General features: G+C 41.6%; 1 protein-coding gene across 3 annotated transcripts in view; it reads right to left on the bottom strand.

Annotated features, from left to right (window-relative positions):
• SCTR (secretin receptor) overlaps window positions 1-21754 on the bottom strand; it is a 95321-nt gene that overhangs the window by 55889 nt on the left and 17678 nt on the right. For all 3 annotated transcript variants that reach the window (XR_013960658.1, XM_080669460.1, XM_080669459.1), the window contains exon 2: window positions 13862-13982. Coding sequence is in view for 2 of the 3 variants with exons in the window: in XM_080669460.1 (XP_080525586.1) it covers window positions 13862-13982 (121 nt within the window). In the remaining variant the exon portion in view is untranslated. The remainder of the gene's footprint in view (window positions 1-13861; window positions 13983-21754) is intronic.

Genomic DNA, 21754 nt, shown 5'->3' on the forward strand with positions numbered 1-21754 from the left:
CCTGGGAGAACAAAGCGCTCGCCTTTCTGATCCCTGGTCATGCTCCGGAGAGCGCCCCTCCATGGGTGACAAGGGCTGCACAGCTCACTTCAGCTAGTTTGTGACAAGTTCAGCAAATTGGGGGCCACCCACATCCTCTGTGGGAGCCCTGCACCCTCAAATGCTCTGCTCCGCCTTCACTCTCTCTTTTTTCTCTCCTCTTTCCCTTCTCTCAGTCAAGAATACGCATTCACTCTTCACTCAGTCAACAAACACAATGAGTACTTGGTCTTGCAGGCCCTGTGCCATGCACTGAGGAAGAAGAGGAGAGTGGCACGGTTCCTACTCAGGCTGAGGCAGGAACAGTCCAGCAAACCTCTACATGCAGTGCAGAGTGCCAGGAGAGAAATTGGTTCCTCCAGGAGTCAGGGCAGCCAGCTAAGCCAATGGAGCTCCAGGCACCCATTCCTGGTGGAGTCTACAAGGGAGAGTGGTTGGCAGAGTGAAGAAGAGAGAATGGTGTTGTAGCAGAAGGATCAGCATGTGCAAAGGACCAGAGGCAGGAGAGAAAGTGACACAGTCAGGAAATTAAAAGCAATTTGGTTGAGCCAAGTGGAAATGTTTAGTCTGGAGGCCTGGGATGGTCTGGAGGCCAAGGAGCTGGACTTCATCGTGGAACCACTGGAGAGCACTGGGACATTTTAAACACCTCACATGCTAATCCCATATAATAAAAGCCTGATATGCTAAGTGTCTGACCACTTGTTCGACCGTTCGACCAGTCACTATGATGTGCACTGACCACCAGGGGGCAGACGCTCCAACTGGTAGGTTAGCTTGCTGCTGGGTTCTGGTCAATCGGGACTAGGCGCAAGACAGACCAAACATGCCCTGCAGCCAACATCCCACGGTCCCTCCCCAGCCTCTAAAATATTTCTTCTAATTAATTTCCTTTCAATGTGCACGAATCTGTGCACCAGGCCTCTAGTTTAAACATAATATTACTTCTCAGTGTGAATTGAAGTTTGCCATTATCTCTCCCAAATGCTTGGCATTCTCTCAGGGCTGAATGAAAGCCCCTTTCCCTGTCATTTTTAAGCATTCATCTTGGGGACATGCAGACAGAGGCAGCTACCAACTCTGCTGCACCCAAGGCTGGCCCTTTTTGGGAGACCAGGAGGCTCAGTAGAGAGGAAGGGAAGGCTGGAACTATGGGAGGAAGTCAGGCTGCTCCTGTCCCTCAGGCAGCGGATGAGTAAAGTGGCTAAAGCCCACTGCAACACCCAAACTGCTTGGCCCCTCCCGCCCATGATACCTTGATTTTCCTCCTGTCTCTGGCTGCTCCTCACGATGAGTGCTGGGGATCCTTAGAACCGCTCCTGGGCGCTTCCTCTTTCCCCTCTCACCCCTTCACCTCATGCAACCACAGACACATGAAAAGTCCCCAACCCTGACCTGCTCTGAAATCTTGATTCCACACATCTAAAACTCAATTCATAATCTTCATCTCTTCACTCCTAAATACCTGGTCTCCCTTTACCTCTTCCTCCAGTTGCTGAGGTCAAACACTGTGGCTCATCCTGGACCCACTCTTTCCCACCTCACCACCATCCCCAGCCAATTTATTACCACATCATGTCAGTGTTACCCCCTAAACTGCCCTTACATGTGCCCATTCCTCTCCCCCTCTTCCCCCAGGAGCTGACCCTGCCCGTGTCTCCTTGGTCTTGACCTTTTTTTGCACAGGCCAACCTCACTTTCAAATGTTGGCCTGGAAATCCCTTTGACTGAGGGCTTTCTCCAGCCATTGGAACCCACTTTGCCTCCAAGCACAGTAGGCTGGGGGTGCAAGGGAATTACTTACTGTTAATGTTTCCTCCCCAGAAGCAGGCCTAGGCTCTGACTGATGGGGAGCTGGTGGACAAATAGGCCAGCTCCTTTGCCTCTCCCAGGTATGTGTTCTGTGCTGGCTCCTAAAATGCCCCAGGGGGATTAAGTTCTCATTGCCCACAGTGATAATGCAAATTCTAACCTCCTTTCTTCTCTGTCTCCATTCCCCACCCCCTATTGGGCTTTCCTGGAATCCCCTGCCAAATGCCTCTTGCATATTTTCCCCCCTTTTTTTTTCAATTACAGTTGACATACAATAGTATATTAGTTTCAGGTGTACATCATAGTGATTAGACATTTATACACCTTATGAAGTGACCCCCCCAATAAATCTATTACCCATCTGACACCATACATAGTTATTACAATATTACTGATTATATTCCCTATACTGATTTGTAACTATCAATTTGTACTTCTTTTTAAAATATATATATATTTTTATTGATTTCAGAGAGGAAGGAAGAAGGAGGGAGAGAGAGAAACATCAATGATGAGAGAGAATCATTGATTGGCTGCTTCCTGCACACCCACTACTGGGGATCGAACCTGCAACCCAGGCATGTGCCCTTGACTGGAATCAACCCCAGGAACCTTCAGTCCGCAGGCCAACACTCTATCCACTGAGCCAAATTAGCTAGGGATCAACTTGTACTTCTTGATTCTTTCACCTTTTTCACCCATTCCCCAACCTCTTTCGCATCTGGCAACCATCAAAATGTTCTCTGTATCTATAATTTGTTTCTGTTTTGCTTGTTTGTTTATTTTGTTTTTTAGATTCCACATATATGTGAAATCATCTGGCATCTGTCTTTCTGTCTGACTTTTTTCACTTAGCACAATACCCTCTAGGTTCTTCCATGGTATTGCAGATGGCACGATTTCATTCTTTTTTATGGTTAAATCACATTCCACTGTATATATCACCACTTCTTTATCCATTTATCTATTGATGGACACTTGGGTTACTTACACATTTAGTTACTGTAAATAATGCTGCAATGAACATATGGATGTATATGTCTTTTTTTACTTAGTGTTTTGGGTTTCTTTGGGAAAATACCCAGAAGTGGGGTTGCTAGATTCTTTTTTGTCTCTTGTTATAGCCTTTGTTTTAAAGTCTATTCTGTCTGGTATAAGTATTGCCACCCCAGCTTTTTTCTTTGTTTGTTTCCATTTTCATGAAATATATTTTTTCCATCCCATTACTTTCAGTCTGTGTGTGTCTTTCAATCTGAAGTGAGTCTCTTATAGACAGCATATGTATCGGTCTTGTTTTCTTATCCATTCAGAAACCCATGTCTTTTGTTGGAGCATTTAATTCATTTACATTTAAAATAATTGTTGATAGATATGTAGTCATTGCCAAATTATTATTTATATTTTTTATATTTCTTTTTCTCCTCCTCCTCCTCCTCCTCCTTCTCCTCCTCCTCCTTCTAGTAGTCCCTTTAACATTTCATGTAATATTGGTTTGATGCTGATGAACTCCTTTAGCTTTTTCTTGTCTGGGAAGCTCTTTATCTGTCCTTTGACTCTGAATGATAGCCTTGCTAAGTAGAGAAATCTTAGTTGTAGGTCCTTGCTTTCAATCACTGAATATTTCTTTCCATTCCCTTCTGGTTTGTTGAGAAATTAGTTGACAGACTTATGGGAGCTCCCGTGTAGGTATCTCTTTCTCTTGCTGCTTTTAAAATTCTCTCTTAGTCTTTAACCTTTGGCATTTTAATTATTATGTGTCTTGGTGTGAGCCTCCTTAGGTTCATATTGTTTGGGACTCTCTGCATTTCCTGGACTTGTATGTGTATTTCCTTCTTCAGGTTAGGGAAGTTTTCTGTTATTATTTTTTCAAATAAGTTTTCAATTCCTTGTTCTTTCCCTTCTCCTTCTGGTACTCCTATGATACGAATATAGGTACACTTGACATTTTCCCAGAGGCCCCTTAAACTATCCTTATTTTGAAAATTTTTTTTCTCTTTTTGCTGTTCTGTTTGGGTGCTTTCTGCTTTCTTATCTTCCAAGTTGCTGATTCAATCCTTTGCTTCATTTAATCTACTACCCAATAAATTTCCTCTAATGTATTCTTCATTTTAGTTATTATATTCATTTCTGACCTTCTTTCTGTTTTCTACCTCCATTTTTATGTTTCCTATCTTTTTGTTGAAGTTCTCACTAAGATCATTGAGTATTCTTACAACTAGTAAGTGTTTGAACTCTGCATCTGGTAGATTGCTGGTCTCCACTTCGTTTTGTTCTTTTTCTGGAATTTTATTCTGTTCTTTCATTGGGGACGTATTTCTTTGTCTCCTTATTATGGCCTTCTCTGTTTGTTTCTATGTATTAGGTAGAACTGCTACATTGCCAGGTCTTGGTAGAGTGGTCTTCTGTAGTAGGTGTCCTATGGGGCCCAGTGGTACAGTCTCCCTGAACTAGGTGCTCCAAGTATGTTCCTTGTTTGGGTAGTGTGTGCTCTCCTGTTGTAGTTCAGCCTTGGTTGCTGTTGGCACTTCAATGGGAGATTGACCCTCAGGTTGATTGGTTATGAGAACTGGTTGTGACTATAGCTGTTGTGCAGAAGCTGACCCTACAGAGCAGGATTCTCTTTATCAAGACTCTGGTGGCTGCCAAGTTTGTCCTTTGGGTGTGTGGTTTGTGGATGTGGTTGGGTGGTGCTCTAAAGCTGGCCACCAGATATGTTGCTTCTTGTGGGAGCTGCAGGCCAAGATCATCAACTGCCCAGGGCCACTCAGTCTGAGCTACAAAGTGATCTGCAGATAATTGCCGCTTGTGCTGGGCTTGGAGGTGCCTGAGAAAAGCTAAGCTGTGAATTGAGGCTGGCTGCTGCTAGTGCCAGGCTCGAGGCTACTTAGCAAGAGGTGGAGAGCATGCCAAGGCCAGATGCTGCTTGTTTAGAGTTTGTGAACTTTTGAGAGATTTTAGGAAAGTCTGCAGCATGAGCCAAGACAGGCCATTTATAAAGAAAAGTCACTGCAAGTGGCCTGGGTGGGCCTACAAGTTAGGTGGGGCAGGGTCTCGGGGAATCTCTAGGGTGGGGTGAATAGTGTTAGCCAGGTTGATGGAGACTCAGATATGGCACTGGCCTATACTGCAGGGTGTGGGCTCAGCAAAGGAACAATGGCCTCTGCCATCTGGGAGAAAGCTGCCCCTCAGCTCGTACCCTCATGCCAGACACTTCAGTTCCTCCTGGTATATCTCTGGCACCTTTGAGTTGTTGCCCCAGCACTGGAACTCAGAGAGAGTGAATCCAAAGACCCATGTGTGGGCCCTTTAAGAGGAATGTCTGGGACTCCAGTAGCCTTCTACCTCACTCAGCTACAATTCCTGCTGTTTTTTACTTCCAGAAGTTATGGGAACTTCTCTTCCCAGCATTGGTACCCTGGGCTGGGGAATCTGTTGTGGGGCTAGGACCCTGGCTCCTCAGGGGGACCTTCAAAATTGAGATATCCCTCCAAATTTTTATCCACCACACATGTGTATGGGACCAGCCCATTCTGCATCTCCACCCTCTGACCAGTCTTAACATGGCTTTTTCTGTATATCCTTACTTTCAGCATTTCTGTTCAGCTAGACTTCAGGGGGTTCTGCATGATGGTTTTTTTGTAGTTTAGTTATAATTCTGATGTGGTTGTGGAAGGAGGCGAGTATAGTATTTACCTATGCTGCTATCATGGCTGGAAACCAAGTTACTCATATTTGAATCCTTCTCTCAGGGTCTGCTTCTGTGTAATTCAAAGGAATACAGTCTTTCTAGCCCCAGTGACCATTATATATTGTGCAGATCTCACAGTGGGTCTCTTTGATTTTACTCCTGTCCTCCAATGCACCTTCCACATCACTCCCCTTTAAGACTTGCCAGGTCTTTCCATTGCTCTTAGGATCATGATAAAAGTCCTCCACATGTTCAATAAGGTCCTCTGTGCTATGGTCCTGCTGCCTTTTCAGCTCACATCCCCAGGTTGTGTTCCAATGTCTACCTCACCAGAGTTACAGTGGCTGAGGCAGAGATGGTCCATTGCCCATTCTCCTTTCTCACTAAAAGAACAAGACCTCATTCAAGGTGGCCACATGCACAGCTAACAATGTCAGTCTTCAGCCTCGGTTGAATAGAGGTGGCCATGCAGTCCAGTTCTGGATGATGAAGTGTAAACAAAAGTCACCTGGAGAGCTTTAGGAAAGTTTGGTTTCTAGTATATCTCACCCTTCCTTCTTGTACCTTCTTCTTCCTGTCAGAAAAAAACAGGTGCTCTCCTCTCCTCTCTGGAGGTATAGCAGCCATCATCTGCCATTAGGCAAATGCCACACATTAAGCAGAAGGACAGAAGGAATCTGGAATCTGATGACATCCTGGAACTTTGCACCACTTCTGGATTTTTGTAAAGTGCAAAAAATCAGCTCCTGTTTGACAAAGCTAATCTGTCATAGGCAGTAAATACATTCCTAAGTGATAAGAGCTGAGTCTATGTTCCTTTTTTCTCATCATTGTATCCTTTATTTTCACTATACTTACCTCATAAGAGTAAGCACTAAATATTTTTTGAATGAATGCTTTTAATTTCACACTAACCCCATAAAATAGATGAGGTCCAGAGACATCAAGCAACTTGTTCAAGATCACACAGTCTGTATAATTTAAAGGGCTGAACCCCTTCTCTCCCCTCCTCTTCCTCTTTCTTTCTTTTTAAAAATTGAAGTAAAATTCACATAAGAGATCAGAGCTCTTTCTCCCTTTCAGCCCACAACACATTCCGGTCAGGCAGTAGTCTTCACCTGAGCTGTTGAAGCAAGACAGCAGGTAGAGGATAAGGCTTTGCAGAGGCAGGTGAAAGGAGGAAGGAATCAGCCGCACAGTGGGCACAGTGACCAAGTTCTTAGAAGTGCTGGCACAGTGCTGTTATTGGAGCCAAGGAAGGAGTCATCAGACTGGCCATGGTGGACAATGAGAAACTGGGCAACCAACAGCTCGAGAATTTGAAGGACAAAGGTCATGACTTGGAGAGAAGAGTATTGCAAAGATATGTGTGGCCTATATACCAACAAACTGGACAACCTAGTCAAAATGGATAAATTCCTAGAAACACACAATTTACCAAGATGGAAGCATGAACAAATAGAGAATCTGAGCAGACCACTAATCAGTAAGGAAGTTGAACCTGTAACAACAAAAATCTTCCAACAAAGAAAAGCCCAGATGACTTCACTGATGAACTCTACCAAACATTTAAAGAATTATTAGCACAAATCCTCCTCAAACTATTCCAAAACACTGAAAAGGAGAAAACACTCTCAGAATCACTCTATGAGACCAGTATTACTCCATACCAAAGCCACACAGACTCTACAAGAAAACTACAGACCAATATCACTAATAAACACTGATACAAAAATCCTCAACAAAATACTAGAAAACTGAATTGAATTGGAAAGTATTCCTGCAATGTAAGAGTGATTCAGCATATGAAAATAATTCAATGTAATCTATATTGTAAAAATCCAGTGGCCCTAACGCCATAACGACTAAAGACAGGCGCAGGTGGGTGGGGCTGTGAGCACAGCAAGGCGTGCGTGTGTGGGCGGGGCTGCGTGATTTCTCTTGCTGGGCTTCTAGTACACCATATTAACAGAATGAAAGACAAAAGCCACATGATCATCTCAGTTGATGCAGAGAAAGCATTTGACAAGATTCAATACCTTTTCATGATAAAAAGAAAAACAAACAAAACTTAAGCTAGGAATAGAAGAAATCTATCTCAACACAATATAGGCCACATATGAAAAGCCCAGAGCAAACATCATACTCAGCGGTAAAAGACTGAAAGTTTTTCCTGTAAGATCAGGAACAAGACAAGAATGCCTGTTTTGAGCACTTGTATTCTGGAAGTACTGGAAGTACTAGCTATAGAAATTAGGCAAGAAGAAGAAATAAAAGGCATCCAAATTGGAAGGAAAGAAGTAAAATTACCTCTGTCTGCAGATGGCATGATCTTATATGTAGAATATGTAAATATTTTACAAAAGAAATTGTTAGAACTAATTCATGGATTCAGCAAAGTTGCAGGATAGATACCAAATCCACATACAAAAATCAGTTGCATTTCTATACACTAACGAGAAACAACCTAAAAAGGAAACTAAAAAAAAGATTCAAGGAGCCAACTCACCTCCACCCCCAATGGCTGGGGTGGCCAAGGAGTTGTGCAGTGACTCCCACACTCCAGCTAACAAAGTGCTGCAAACAAAGTGCTGCAAGCAGCGTGGAGTGTGCAGGTTGTGGCCTGCTGCTCCTGCCCACCAGCCCTGGGTCCTGAGGGCGAGCACCATCTGGATGCTGTCCACTGGCCCCAGTCTGCTATAGGTGGGTAAATTCACAGAGAAACATAAATGGATAGCAACAGAAAATAGTACTGGAACAGTGGAACAGCAATTTTTGCACAGAAAGCTTTGGGAAATGTTGTTTCCTGAAGTCTGCCTGAAATTGGGACATAATTGAATAAACAAGATGAGTTTGGTGCTTTGGAAAGTGTGAAAGCTGGTAGTGAACTCCTCCATTCTCCTTTATCAGAAGTAACTGAGATTAATGAAGCTCATGCAGAAAATCTCGGGCTTGTCAATAAACCTTGTTATGAAGATGGTTGGCTGATCAAGATGACACTGAATAACTTTTCAGAACCAGATGAACCAATGTGTGAAGAAGCATGAGAAATACATAAAATCTATTGAGGAGTGAAAACAATGTGAAACAACATTTAAAAAATGCAACAATTCCAACTTATAATAGTTTCTAAAAGAATAAAATACTTGGGAACAAACTAATCCAGGTGAATATTATAAAATGTTGCTGAAAGAAGATGAAATAAATGTAAAGACATCTGGCCTTACAGATTTGATGACTGAATATTGCTAGATATGTCAATACTACCCAAAGTGATTGACAGATTTAGCAATCTCTATCAAAATCCCAATGACAGAAATATTTTACTTAATATTTATTCATTTAGTATTTATTTAATATTATTTACAGAAATAGAAAAATTCACCTTAAAATTTTTATGGAATTTCAAGGGACCTGGAAATAGCCAAAACAATCTTGAAAAAAATAACAAAGTTGGAATCTCACATTTTCTGATTTCAAAACTTACTAAAGCCACAGTATTCGAAATAGTGTGGTATTGGCATGAAGGGAGACATGAAGACCTATGGAATAGAAAAGAAGGCCAAGAAATAGACAGACCCTCACATATGGTCAAATGAATTTTGACAGATTTGCCAAAACTATTCAATGGAAAAGTATAGTCTTTCAATAAATGGTGCTGGAAAAACTAGATATCCACTTGCAAAAGAATGAAGTTGGACTCTTACCTTACACCATATACAAAAATTTACTCAAAATGGACCAAGAACCTGTAAGAGCTAAAACTACAAAATTCTTAAAAGAAAACATAGGGAGAGATCTTAATGAGCTTGGATGTGGCAATGCTTTCTTGGATATAACACCACCAAAAGAACAGACAATGAAAGTAAAAACAGGTACATTGGACGATGTCAAACTTAAAAACTTCTGTGAAACAAAGGACACACTCAACATAGTAAAAAGGCAATCTACACAATATGAGAAATTATTTGTGAATCATATATTTTACAAGGGGCTAATATCCAGAATATATAAAGAACTCCTACAACTCAACAAAAAACTAAACAACCCTACTTAAAAATGGGCAAAGGACTTGAATAGACATTTATTTAAAGAAGATATGCAAATAGCCAACAGCACATAAAAAATGCTCAACATCACTAAGCATTAGGGAAATGCAGGTCAAAACCACAATGAGATACTATGTCACACACCCATTAAGATGACTACTATAAAAAACAAATAAACAGAAAAAGTAACAGGTGTTGATGAAGATCTGGAGACATTAGAACCTTTGTGCACGATTGGTGAAAATGTAAAATGGTGCAGCCACTATGGAAAAAGTATGGTGGTTCCTTAAAAATTTAAAAACAGAATTATGATATTATTCCAGCAATTCTACTTCTTGGTATATACCCAAGAGAATTGAAATCCAAGGACTAGTCAAAAATTTCCAGCAACAAAAGTCCTGGACCAGATGGCTTCATGGGTTAATTTTACCAAACAGTCAAAGAAAAACTAACACCTATCTTTCTCAAACTATTCCAAAAAATTCAAGAGGATGGAAGAATTCTAAGCTCTTTTTACAATGCCAGCATTATCCCAATTCCAAAACCAGATAAAGACACTACAAAGAAAGAAAAGTTTAGGCCAACATCCCTAATGAACATAGATGCTAAAATCTTCAACAAAATATTAGCAAAGCATTATACATTATACATTAAAAAGATCATATAACATGATCAAGTGGAATTTGTTCCAGAAATGCAAGGTTGGTGCAATATTTGCAAATCAATAAGCATGATACATCACATAAACAAATTAAAAATAAAAATCACGATTTTGTCAATAAATGAAAAAAAAGCATTTAATTAAAACCCATCCTATCTAATAAAGAGGGAATATGCTAATTGACCCTCATGCCGTTGCAAAGATGGAGGCGCCCACAGCCAATAAGGAGGGCATATGCTAATTGAATGCCCCACCCTCAAAGATGGCGGCACCCACAGCCAATAAGGAGGGAATATGCTAATTGACTGCTCCGCCCTCAAAGATGGCGGTGCACACAGCCAATAAGGAGGGAATATGCTAATTGACTGTCCCTCCCTCAAAGATGGCGGCGCCCACAGCCACAAGATGGCGGCGCCCAGTCCCCTCAGCCCTGCTGAGGCGTCAGGCATGTGGCAAGGCTGGTCCTGCCCCCAGGCAGGCCCAGCTGCTCCGCACACCTGCCTCCGGAGTCCCCCACTCCTCTCAGCCCCCCAGCCGCCCAGGGCTGGCCTGAGGTGCAGGCAAGCCTCAGATGTTGGCTGCCCAGCCGCCGAGGGCCACCCAAGGCTCAGGTAACCAGGGATGGCTGAGGCTTGCACTGCCTGCAGTGGCAGCAGCAGAGGTGTGATGGGGCATCACCTTCGCCTGATCACTGGGTCGCCTCCTGCCCCTGAGGGCTCCCAGACTGTGAGGGGGGCAGGTCGGGCTGAGGGACCCCCCTCCAGTGCATGAATTTTCATGCACCGGGCCTCTAGTCTATATATATAAAACCTTAACATGCAAATGGTATAGACTGAATGGCAGAACAACCAAACAACCAGTCGCTATGATGTGCACTGACCAACAGGAGGTGCATGCAGAACATGGTCGGCCGCAGCGGGATGGTGGAGCAGGTGAGCAGGGGCTCCAGACCAAGGCAGGGCACAAGACCCTGTCATCGGAGAGAGCCTCTGGTGGTTACTGAAAATTATTTGCTCCTGGGCCATGGTCCTACCTGGTGCTCTTACCTGGCCCCGCTCGCACCTGCTGCTGGCCCTAATCATCCCTCAGGGCTTCTCCACCTCCCCCTGCTCCTGAGGGGCGATCGGGGCCGGCAGCCGCCTCTTGCACCCACTGCCAGCAATGGCCCCACTCACACCCGCTGCCAGCACTGGAGCCGCTGCTCACACCCACTGCCGGCACCGGCCCTGTTTGCACCCGCAGCCTGTGCCTGAGCCACCACTCGCACCCATTACCATTGCCCAGCACTGGTCCCAATCACTCAGTGCCATCAGTGGGTGTGAGCAGTGACTGATCAGGGCAGCAGCCACTGCTCACACCCTGCTGACGGCGCCGGCCCCACTCATACCTGCTGCTGGCGCTGGCCCCAATCTCTCCACACCATCAGCCAGTGTGAGCAGGATTGGCGCCATCAGCACATGGGAGTGGCAGTGGGAGGGGGGCTGCCAGCAGACAGGGAACTGGAGGCTACAGTGAGAGGGGCTGGGAGGGGGCACGGAGGATGGGCTGAGACCCACCCCTGTGCCCACCACAGCCTCGCGGCCCACAGTTCCTTTCAAGGTGCATGAATTCATGCACTGGGCCCATAGTTTATGATAAAAACTCTCAGCAATGTGGGGATAGAGGGATCATACCTCAACATAATAAAATCCATATATGACAAACCCACAGCCAACATCATATTCAATGGGCAAAATCTAAAAGCATTCCCCTTAAGATCAGGAACAAGACAGGAATGTCCTCTTTCACCACTTGTATTCAGCATAGAACTGGAAGTACTAGCCATAGCAATCAGACAAAAAGAAGACATAAAAGGCATCCAAATTGGAAAGGAGGAAGAAAACTGTCATTATTCACAGATAACATGACATTGTACATAGAAACTCCTAAAAATCCCTAGGTCTAATAAATGAATTTGGCACAGTAGCAGGATAAAAAAATAATATTCAGAAATCCGTGGTATTTTTATACACCAATAATGAACTATCAGAAAGAGAAATTAAGAAAATAATCCCATTTAGTATTGCAACATCAAAGAATAAAGTACCTAGGAATAAATTTAATCAAGGAGGTAAAAGACCTGTACTTGGAAAATTATAGGATATTGAGGAAAGAAACTGAGGATGATACAAATATGTGGAGATATATACTGTGTTCATGGATTGGAAGAATTAACATCATTAAAATGTCCATACTACCCAAATCAATCTATAGATTCAGTGCAATTCCTATCAAAATACCAATGGTATATTTCACAGATGTACAAAAAAATATTATATGGAATAAAAAAGACCCCAAATAGCCTCAACAATCTTGAGAAAGAAGAACAAAGTTGGAGAAATCACAATATCAGATATCAAACTATACTACAAAGCCACCGTAATCAAAATAGCCTGCTATTGACACTAGAGCAGGCATATAAATCAATGGAACAGAACAGAGAGCCCAGAAATAAACTGACACCTTTATGGTCAATTAATATTTGACAAAGGAGGCAGGGCAAACAATGGAATAAAGACAATCTCTTCAATAAATGGTGTTGGGAAAATTAGACAGGTACACGCAAAAAAATGAAACTAGACTACCAACTTACATCATACACAAGAATAAGCTTAAAATGGATTAAATATTTAAATGTAAGTCTGATTTCTGTCTCTAAAGATTTGCCTAAAGTTGACATATCATATAAATAGAAACATATAATACATGATCTTTTATAACTTGCTTCTTTACTTAACATGTTTTAATATTCATCCATGCCATAGTATGTATCAGTACTTCATTACTTTTTAAGACCCAATAATATGCCATTGGACATCCACGCATTTTGTTTATCATTCATCAGCTGACAGACACTTGGATTGTTTCTATCTCTAGGCTATTGTAACTAGTGTTACTATGAACACATGTGTACAAGTTTTTATTTGAATAAAATGGATTGTTTTCTTAATGCAACCCTTCCTTGCCCTTCGATGAGGGAAAGCAAAGAAGATATGTTAAGGAAGGGACTAGAAATAAAATTAACATTTAAATATCAAATTAATAATATTTAAAGTCTTGATTAGTAATAAGAATTAATATTTAAATTGATAATATTTAACATATTTTCTCTCATGTATCATTATAATTCTGAAGTAGACAACCACTTTATAGACCAGAAATCTGTGGCCCAGATGGTTAAATAATTTGTCCATGGTCGCACACCAGAGACCCCAGGTTTTTCTAACCCCACCCTGCCATTCTGACTACCTCATTCATCAAACTAGCGTTGGAGGTGAGAGAATGGACGAGAGGTACACTGCATTGACAAGAAATTCTTACAAACTTGGTGAAGTAATCATGCAGAAGTTAATGGTACAAAAACCTTGGCTGTGTGCACAAGCCCAGAGAAAGAAAGAATGGTGATAATCTGGCTTTTTGGGTGTGCATACACGGATCACGAGCTGATTACCTGAATGAATACAGCTGGCCCAGCCCCTACATTCCCCATCCTGGTCCAGAGGACCAGCTTCCCCTGACACAGTAGGACCGGACATGATCCATGTCAGGAGTGGACTAAGGTGGGCTACGCACCTGGGGCTGGCGGCTCCGTGCCACGGTCTCCTGTCCTCTCTCCAGAGAGTTCTTGCAGGCACTTGTCCCGCTCCTCCCACAGCACCCGCAGCACATCGCACAGTCCAGGGAGGGCTCCAACCTGCAAGTCCAAAACCAAGAATGCTCATCATTGCAGCTAAGTTAGTTCTACCCCATAAGGACTTACAGTGAGCAAGAATGGTGCTAGATAATGAGACTCAAATTCAGGGAGACAAAGCCCTGCCCACAGGAAGCTCCTAGTCCATAGTGAGGTACAGGCAGTCACTTCTAGGAAGGAGTTCATAACAAGTTGCAGCTTGTCCGCTGCAAATCTTGCCCTTAAATTTATAAAGGCTTCCAGCCCAACAAGCTATTTGCTCTCTGGGCACCTCACTATTATTCTGTAGGACTTCATGCCTTCCACTCCAGCTGTGTTTATTTTTCAAGTTTTGAAAGCTGACTGCAGGGAAGAGTTGAACAGGAGGGCCGAGGAAAAATTGTCACACAGTCCTGGCTTCCTAGCTCTTCCTAGAGTGAATTTTCAAAGCAAGGCTTCATTCTTTAATTTGTACCTAAGACTTAAAAAATATGTGAATGAATGAACAACTAAACAGATAGCCAAAGCAAACTCCCTCTTTACTTTTTACAGAGTATACAATTATAATATTACAGATTCCTTTCACATACATTGGCTTATTCAATTCTCAAAACAAAATAAAACCCTATAAAACTCTCAGCAAAGTGGAAATAGAGAGAACATACTTCAACATAATAAAGGTTATATATGACACCATATTTAATGGTGAAGAGCTAAAAGTGTTTCCCTTAAGATCAGGAACAAGACAAGAATATTCATTTTCACCACTTTTATTAAACACTAGGAGCCCAGCGTGCGAAATCGCGAGGCCCCGCCCTGCCTTGACACCCAAACCTCTCCACACAGAGCTGCAGTGCACCTGGCCCAGCCCCCAACCCCTCTGGCCTTCTCTGGCTGCTTCATGCCCTGCCCTCAGTCCCTCGAGTCGCCTCGGGCTGGTCCTGCCTTCTCCGGGCACCTCCCCCATTCCGCTCTGTCTCCGGAGCAATGTGGCGGCTCCAACCGGTCATGGCTCCAGAGGAGACTGTGGAAGCCTCCCGCCTGCTGTGCTGTGCTCCTTCCCCTGGCAGGTGGGTGGTGGGGCACTCTGAGTGCGAGCGGTGGGTGGCGAAGGACTGGTGAGGGGGGCACTATGGGCTCTCACCTCCACCCTCCCCACCACAGGATGGTCCAGCCTCCTCTGGGCACCTCCCCACTAACGCCCCATCTCCAGAGCAACACCCCACTGCGCACGCCCAGGCAGCCTCCTGCAATCGGTCGTGACATTACAGAGCAATGGAAAATTTGCATATTCCTCTATTATTATATAGGATAGTATTAAAAGTCCTAGCCATAGCAATCAGACAAGAAAAAGAAATAAAGAGCATCTAAACTGGAAAGGAAGAAGTAAATTGTCATTATTTGCAGATGGTATGGAACTATATAGAAAAAAGCCTAAAGTCTCTACCAAAAACCTATTAAAACTGATGAGTTCAGTAAAGTAGCAGAATACAAAAGTAATAATCCAAAATTGGTTCCATTTTTACACACCAATAACAAACTATCAGAAAGAGAAATTTAAAAAACAATCTTATTTACAATTGTATAAAAAAATAAAATACCTAGGATTAAATTTAACCAAAGAGGTAAAAGACGCATACTCAGAAAATTTTAAGACATTGAGGAAAGAAACTGAAGAAAATACAAATGAATAAAAGTTTATATTGGGCTCATGATAGGAAAAATTAACATCAGTAAAATGTCTATACTACCCAAAGCAATCTGTAGATTAAGTGCAATTCCTATCAAGATATCAATGGTATGTTTCACAGAACTCAAACAAATAATCCTAAAATTTATATGGAACCACAAAAGACCCCAAACAGCCACAGCAATATTGAGAAAGAACAAAATTGGAGGTACCACACTACCTGTTATCAAACTATACTACTAGGCCATAGTCATCAAAACAGCATGGTACTGGTATAAAAACAGACATACAGATTAGAGAGCTCAGAAATGAACCCACACCTATATGGTCAATTAATATGGTCAATGCAAAGGAGGAAAGAACATACAATGGAGTAAAGACAGTCTATTCAATAAATAGTGTTGGGAAAATTGGACAAATACATGCAAAAAAATGAAACTAGACTACCTTCTTACACTATATACAAAAATAAACTTAAACAGATTAAAGATTTAAATGTAAGACTGGAAACCATAAAACTCCTAGAAAAAAATAAACATAGGCGGTCAAATCTCAGACATCTCTCATAGCAACATTTTTTCTGATATATCTCCTTGGGCAAGGGAAACAAAAGAGAAAATAAACAAATGGGACTATATCAAACTGAAAAGGTTTTGCACAGCAAAGGAAACCATCAACAAAATGAAAAGAGAACCTACCAACTGGGAGAAGATAATTACCAATGATACACCTGATAAAGAGTTAAAATCCAAAATTTATAAAGAACTAATACATTTTAATACCCCCAAACAAACTTATTTAAAAATGGGCAAAAGACCTGAATAGATATTTCTCTAAAGAGAGACATACAGATGAGACGAATCATCAGAGAAATGCAAATTAAAAACACAATGAAAATTAAAACCTCACACCTGTCAGAATGGCTATCATCAATAAATCAACAAACAACAAGTGTCTGTGAGGATTTGGAGTAAAGGGAACGCTCATGCCTTGTTGGTGAGCTTGCAAATTGGTGCAGCCATGGTGGAAAACAGTACAGGGGTTCCTCAAAAAATTAAAAATAGAACTACCTTATGACCCAGCAATTCCACTTCTGGATATTTATCTGAATAAATCCAAAACACTGTTTCAAAAGGATATATGCACCCCTATGTTTATTGCAGCATTATTTACAACTAGAGACCCAGTGCACAAAATTTGTGCACAGGGGGAGGGGGTGTGTGTCCTCAGCCCAGCCTGCACCCTCTCCAACTGCCCTCCCTGCACCCTGCAGTCTCCCTCAAATGCCTTCCCCTGCTGGCTCGGTCACCCCTAACTGCCCTCTCTTGCCAGCCTGGTTGCCCCCAACTGCCCTCCCCTGCTGGCATGGATCCCCCTCAACTGTCCTCCCCTGCAGGCCTGGTCACCCCCAACTGCCCTCCCCTGCAGGCCTGGTCACCCCTAACTGCCCTCCCCTGCAGGCCTGGTCCCTCCCAACTGCCCTCCCCTGCTGGCCATCTTGTGGCAGCCATCTTGTGTCCACATGGGGCGGCCATCTTTGACCACACGGGGGTGGCCATCTTGTGTATTGGAGTGCTGGTCAATTTGCAAATTACCTCTTTATTATATAGGATTATATTAGATAGCCAAGATATGCAAGCAACCTAAGTGCCCATCAGTAGACAATTGGGTAAAGATGTTATATGAATATGACTCAGCCATAAAAACAGAATGAAATCTTACTATTGCAACAGCATGCATGGATCCAGAGGGTACTGTGCTGAGTCAAATAAGACAAAGACAAATACCATATAAGATTTCACTTCTATGTAGAATATAAAGAACAAAATAAATGAAAAAACAAAACAGACACAGATTCATGGATGCAGAGAACAAAATGATACTGAGAGAGTATTGTGCTGAGTGAATAAAGACAGAAAAAGACAAATACCATGTGATTTCACTTATGTATGGAATATAATGAACAAAATAAATGACCAAACAAAACAGAAACAGACTCATGGATACAGAGAACAAACTGATAGCTGCCAGATGGGAGGGGAGTATGGGGGCTGGGTGAAAAATTTGAAGGGATTAAGAAATACAAATTGATAGTTATAAAATAGTCACTGTATGTAAAGTATAGTGTAGGAAATATAGTTAATAATACTGTAATAACTATGGATGGTGCCAGGTGGATACTAGACTTAAGGGGGGATCACTTCATAAATTATGTAAATGTTTAATCATTATTCTATACACTTGAAACTAATATAAAATAATATTGAATGTCAACTCTTATAAATAATAAAATTAAAATGAAAACAACCCTATGAAGAAAAACAGAAAAGGAAACCAAGGCCCCTGGTGATTAGAGGATGTGACCAAAATTGTTCACCCAGGGATCTCTCCATTTCAGAAGCCAACCTTGCAACAGTTAAAGGACCAGGTTTTATACCTTCTTGTCAACACTACACTAATGCTCACAAGTTGAGAAAGATAAAAGAAAGAGGATGGAGCTGAAAACTTCCCAAATTCAACAAGAGACATAAATTTATAGATCCAAGATGCTGAACAAATTATTGGCACATGCATCAATCAAGATTAATCTCCAAAGAAGTATGCTGAATGGAAAAAAAAAAAAAGCGCCAATCCCAAAAGGTGTCATGCTCCATGATTACATTTTTATAATGTTCTTGAAATGACATAATCATAGAAATAGGGAACATAATAGTGGTTGTCAGAAATTAAGGAAGGGGTGAGAGTGGGAAAGAAGTGTGTGTGACCATAATAGAGCACCTTGAGGATCTTTAGATAATAGAAATGTTCTGTACCTTGACTGGATCACCATCAATATTATGGTTGACCAATCAAACTCTTGCTCCTTTGCAAACACTAAGAGAGAAGAGGCATCTGTTGCTGTATGCCACTGAGATTTTTGTTATGCAGCATAGCTGACTGACAGGGTGGGAAGTAGATTCTGGGGCAGCAGCAAGGTGAGTAGATAGGGAGTGAAGTTTACCCAAAGTGAGTGGCAATTTGCACTGCTGGAGACTGAAGAAAGGGGGTATTCCACAAAGAAGACTCTTGAAAGCAGTGGGGAAGATTAGAAATGAGAGAACACCTACAATGGGAACCACCCCCTCCAGGAAAAGTTCTCGTCTTACATTTCTTCTTTTAAAGTTGTAATAAAAATATATGACATTAGATACACAGTTCAGTGGCATTAGTACATTTACAATGTTATACAACCATCATCACTATCCATCTCCAGAACTTTTTCAACATCCCAACAGAAACTCTGTCTCCATCAACCACTAACTCCCCATTGCTCCTCCCCCCAGCTCCTGATGACCTCTGTTCTACTTTCTAAATCTATGAATTTGCCTAGTCTAAATCACTCACATAAATGGAATCATACAGTATTTATTCCTTTGAGTCTGGCTTATTTCACTCTCATGTTGCAGCATCTATCAGAATTTCATTCCTTTCTAAGGCTGAATAATATTCCATTGCATGTACATGTCACATTTTGTTCATCCAGTCATCTGTTTATGGACACTTGAGCTGTTTACACCTTTGGCTACTGTGAACAATGCTGCTATAAACATGGGTGTACAAATATCTCTTTGAGTCTCTGTTTCAATTCTTTTGGGGGTATGCCCAGAAGTGAAATTGCTTGATCATAAGGTAATATCATGTTTACTTTTTTTCCTATGTTTACTTTTTTTTAAGAAACCACCAAACTGTTGCCCACAGCAGCTACACCATTTTACATTCCCACCAGCAGTGCACAAGGGTTTCCATTTCTCTACATCCTCATCTCCCCTGGTTATTTTTCTGTGTTAATAACAGCCCACATCTCTTTTACCCTTGATCCTAACATTAAAATTTAATAAATCAAGATAATTTTGTGCAGTGGTATTCCAACTAAAGAAATGTGTGGTGTCCCTTGATGTGTGGCAGCAACAGTATTCTCCTGCAAAGACAGTCCACGGACTCCCGATGGTGACCAGCAGTGGAGGAAAGAGGACCTCAGAGTTGCTGGGAGTGGCAGGCAAGATGGTGTGTTCAATGGAGCAACGACTTGGTAGATGCCTGGATTGGAGAATGCATGGGAAGAAGCCCCCTTATGATCTAAATTAAGTACCAGAGGGGAAGGAGAGACGGATATTTAGCAGCCACGTGTATATTTATGCATATACCAGTAATTCTATATACTTACTAAATTTAAAAGAAATATAATTTTACTTAAAAATTGCAGAATTGCTAAAACTTATTTTAAAATTTCCTCAAAACAAGCGATATTAGTCCTTAAAATCTCTTTTTAAACCATTTTTTAAAATAATTCTTTATTGTTGAAAGTATTACATATGTCCCCTTTTCTCCTCCATTGACCCCCTCCAGCCCACCCTCACCCCCCACCCCAGGCCTTTACGACCCTATTGTCTGTGTCCATGGGTTATGTATATGTGCATACAAGGTCTTTGGTTGATTACCTCCCACCCACCCTCCCCCGCCTTCCCTCCATGCTTCCATGTCTCTAGATCCACTCTGTTCATCAGTTTATTTTATTCATTAGATTCCACATATGAGTGAGATCATGTGATATTTGTCTTTCTCTGACTGACTTATTTCACTTAGCATGATACTCTCCAGGTCCCTCCATGCTGCTCATAGGGTAAGAGATCCTTCTTTTTTACTGCTGCATAGTATTCCATGGTGTAAATGTACCACAGCTTTTTTATTCACTCATCTACTGATGGGCACTTGGGCTGTTTCCAGATCTTAACTATTGTAAATTGTGCTGCTATGTACATGGGGGTGAATACATTCTTTCTGATTGGTGCTTTGGGTTTCTTAGGATATATTCCTAGAAGTGGGATCACTGGGTCAAATGGCAGTTCCATAATTAATTTTTTGAGGAAACTCCATACTGTTTTCCATAATGGCTGCACCAGTGTGCATTCCCACCAGCAGTGTACTAGGGTTCCCTTTTCTCCATATCCTCACCAGCACGTGTCATTTGTTGATTTTAAATCATTTTTTTAAATATCAAGTTTGTATAAGTACTCTAAAAATTTTGCTTGTACTAGTATCGAAGTATTTCTAACGAAAAATAGCTGTTCCCTTCCCTAACCCTACCTGTTCCCTGGCAGTCACTTTCAATGCTTTTGTGCTGATTCACATTTGTATTTCCATACTTAAAAATTATATTCCTATACAGCTATTTCTTGGTTTATTAATTTAACACATTATCCAAAACTGTCTTTTATGGGAGTTAAAGATTTAGATGTTTTTTGATCTCCCCATATATACTTCTCTCCCCCATGCGTTACATATCCTCCTTTTGACCTAATTTCTAAATGCATGATCTGTATTTCTAGTCATTTCTTTTGACAGTGAAATATGGTTCACTGCTGAGTCTAGTCTGTAAAATGATTATGTCTCTTCTTGTACATGTTGTCTTTCCTGAAGTCAATAACTACTTTGTGTTTTCATTTGATTAGTTTCCTATGTACGGCTAAATTTCCAAGTACTCCAACCAGGCTGTGAGACGTCTATCCGCGGTTCTTTGTTTTACCTCTGGAGACCTCTCCCTCACTCCCTCTCCCTCTTGCTTCAGTCTGGGCCTGATACGTGGCCATGGCTTGGGGTATCCTCTCCCCATCTCTCCTGGAAGGAGCTCTGTTTCCTAGATCCCATGTCTTTTTCTGGCTTTGCTTCTTTTTTGGTAGAAACACATTCTCAGGTAACATCCTAAGAAAGCGTACATAGGAGGTAAACTTTTGGATCTTGTTTGAGAGAACGCCAGGTTGAAAATAACTTTTCTTCCAAATTTTCAAGGCTTTCACCCTTCTCTCTTCTGTGTTAAAGAAATTTATTTCTGATTCCAAATCTTTTCATATGGCTTTTTTTTCTTTCTAGAAATATTTAGGATTTTTCTTTGTTTTTAGTTATGTTAAAACTTCTTGAGAAAATGGTTCCTTTTTTACTTATTAGTTAGATATTCAATGGGCATTTCTATCTGAAGATTTGTGTTCTTAATTTCTGGGAATTTAAAAAATACTGTTATTTATTTTATTTCCCCATCCTCTTCTCTATTCTACCTTCCTAGGATTCATGT

This window comes from Plecotus auritus (assembly GCF_963455305.1).
Source record: "Plecotus auritus genome assembly, chromosome: 5".
Classification (NCBI taxonomy): Eukaryota; Metazoa; Chordata; class Mammalia; order Chiroptera; family Vespertilionidae; genus Plecotus; species Plecotus auritus.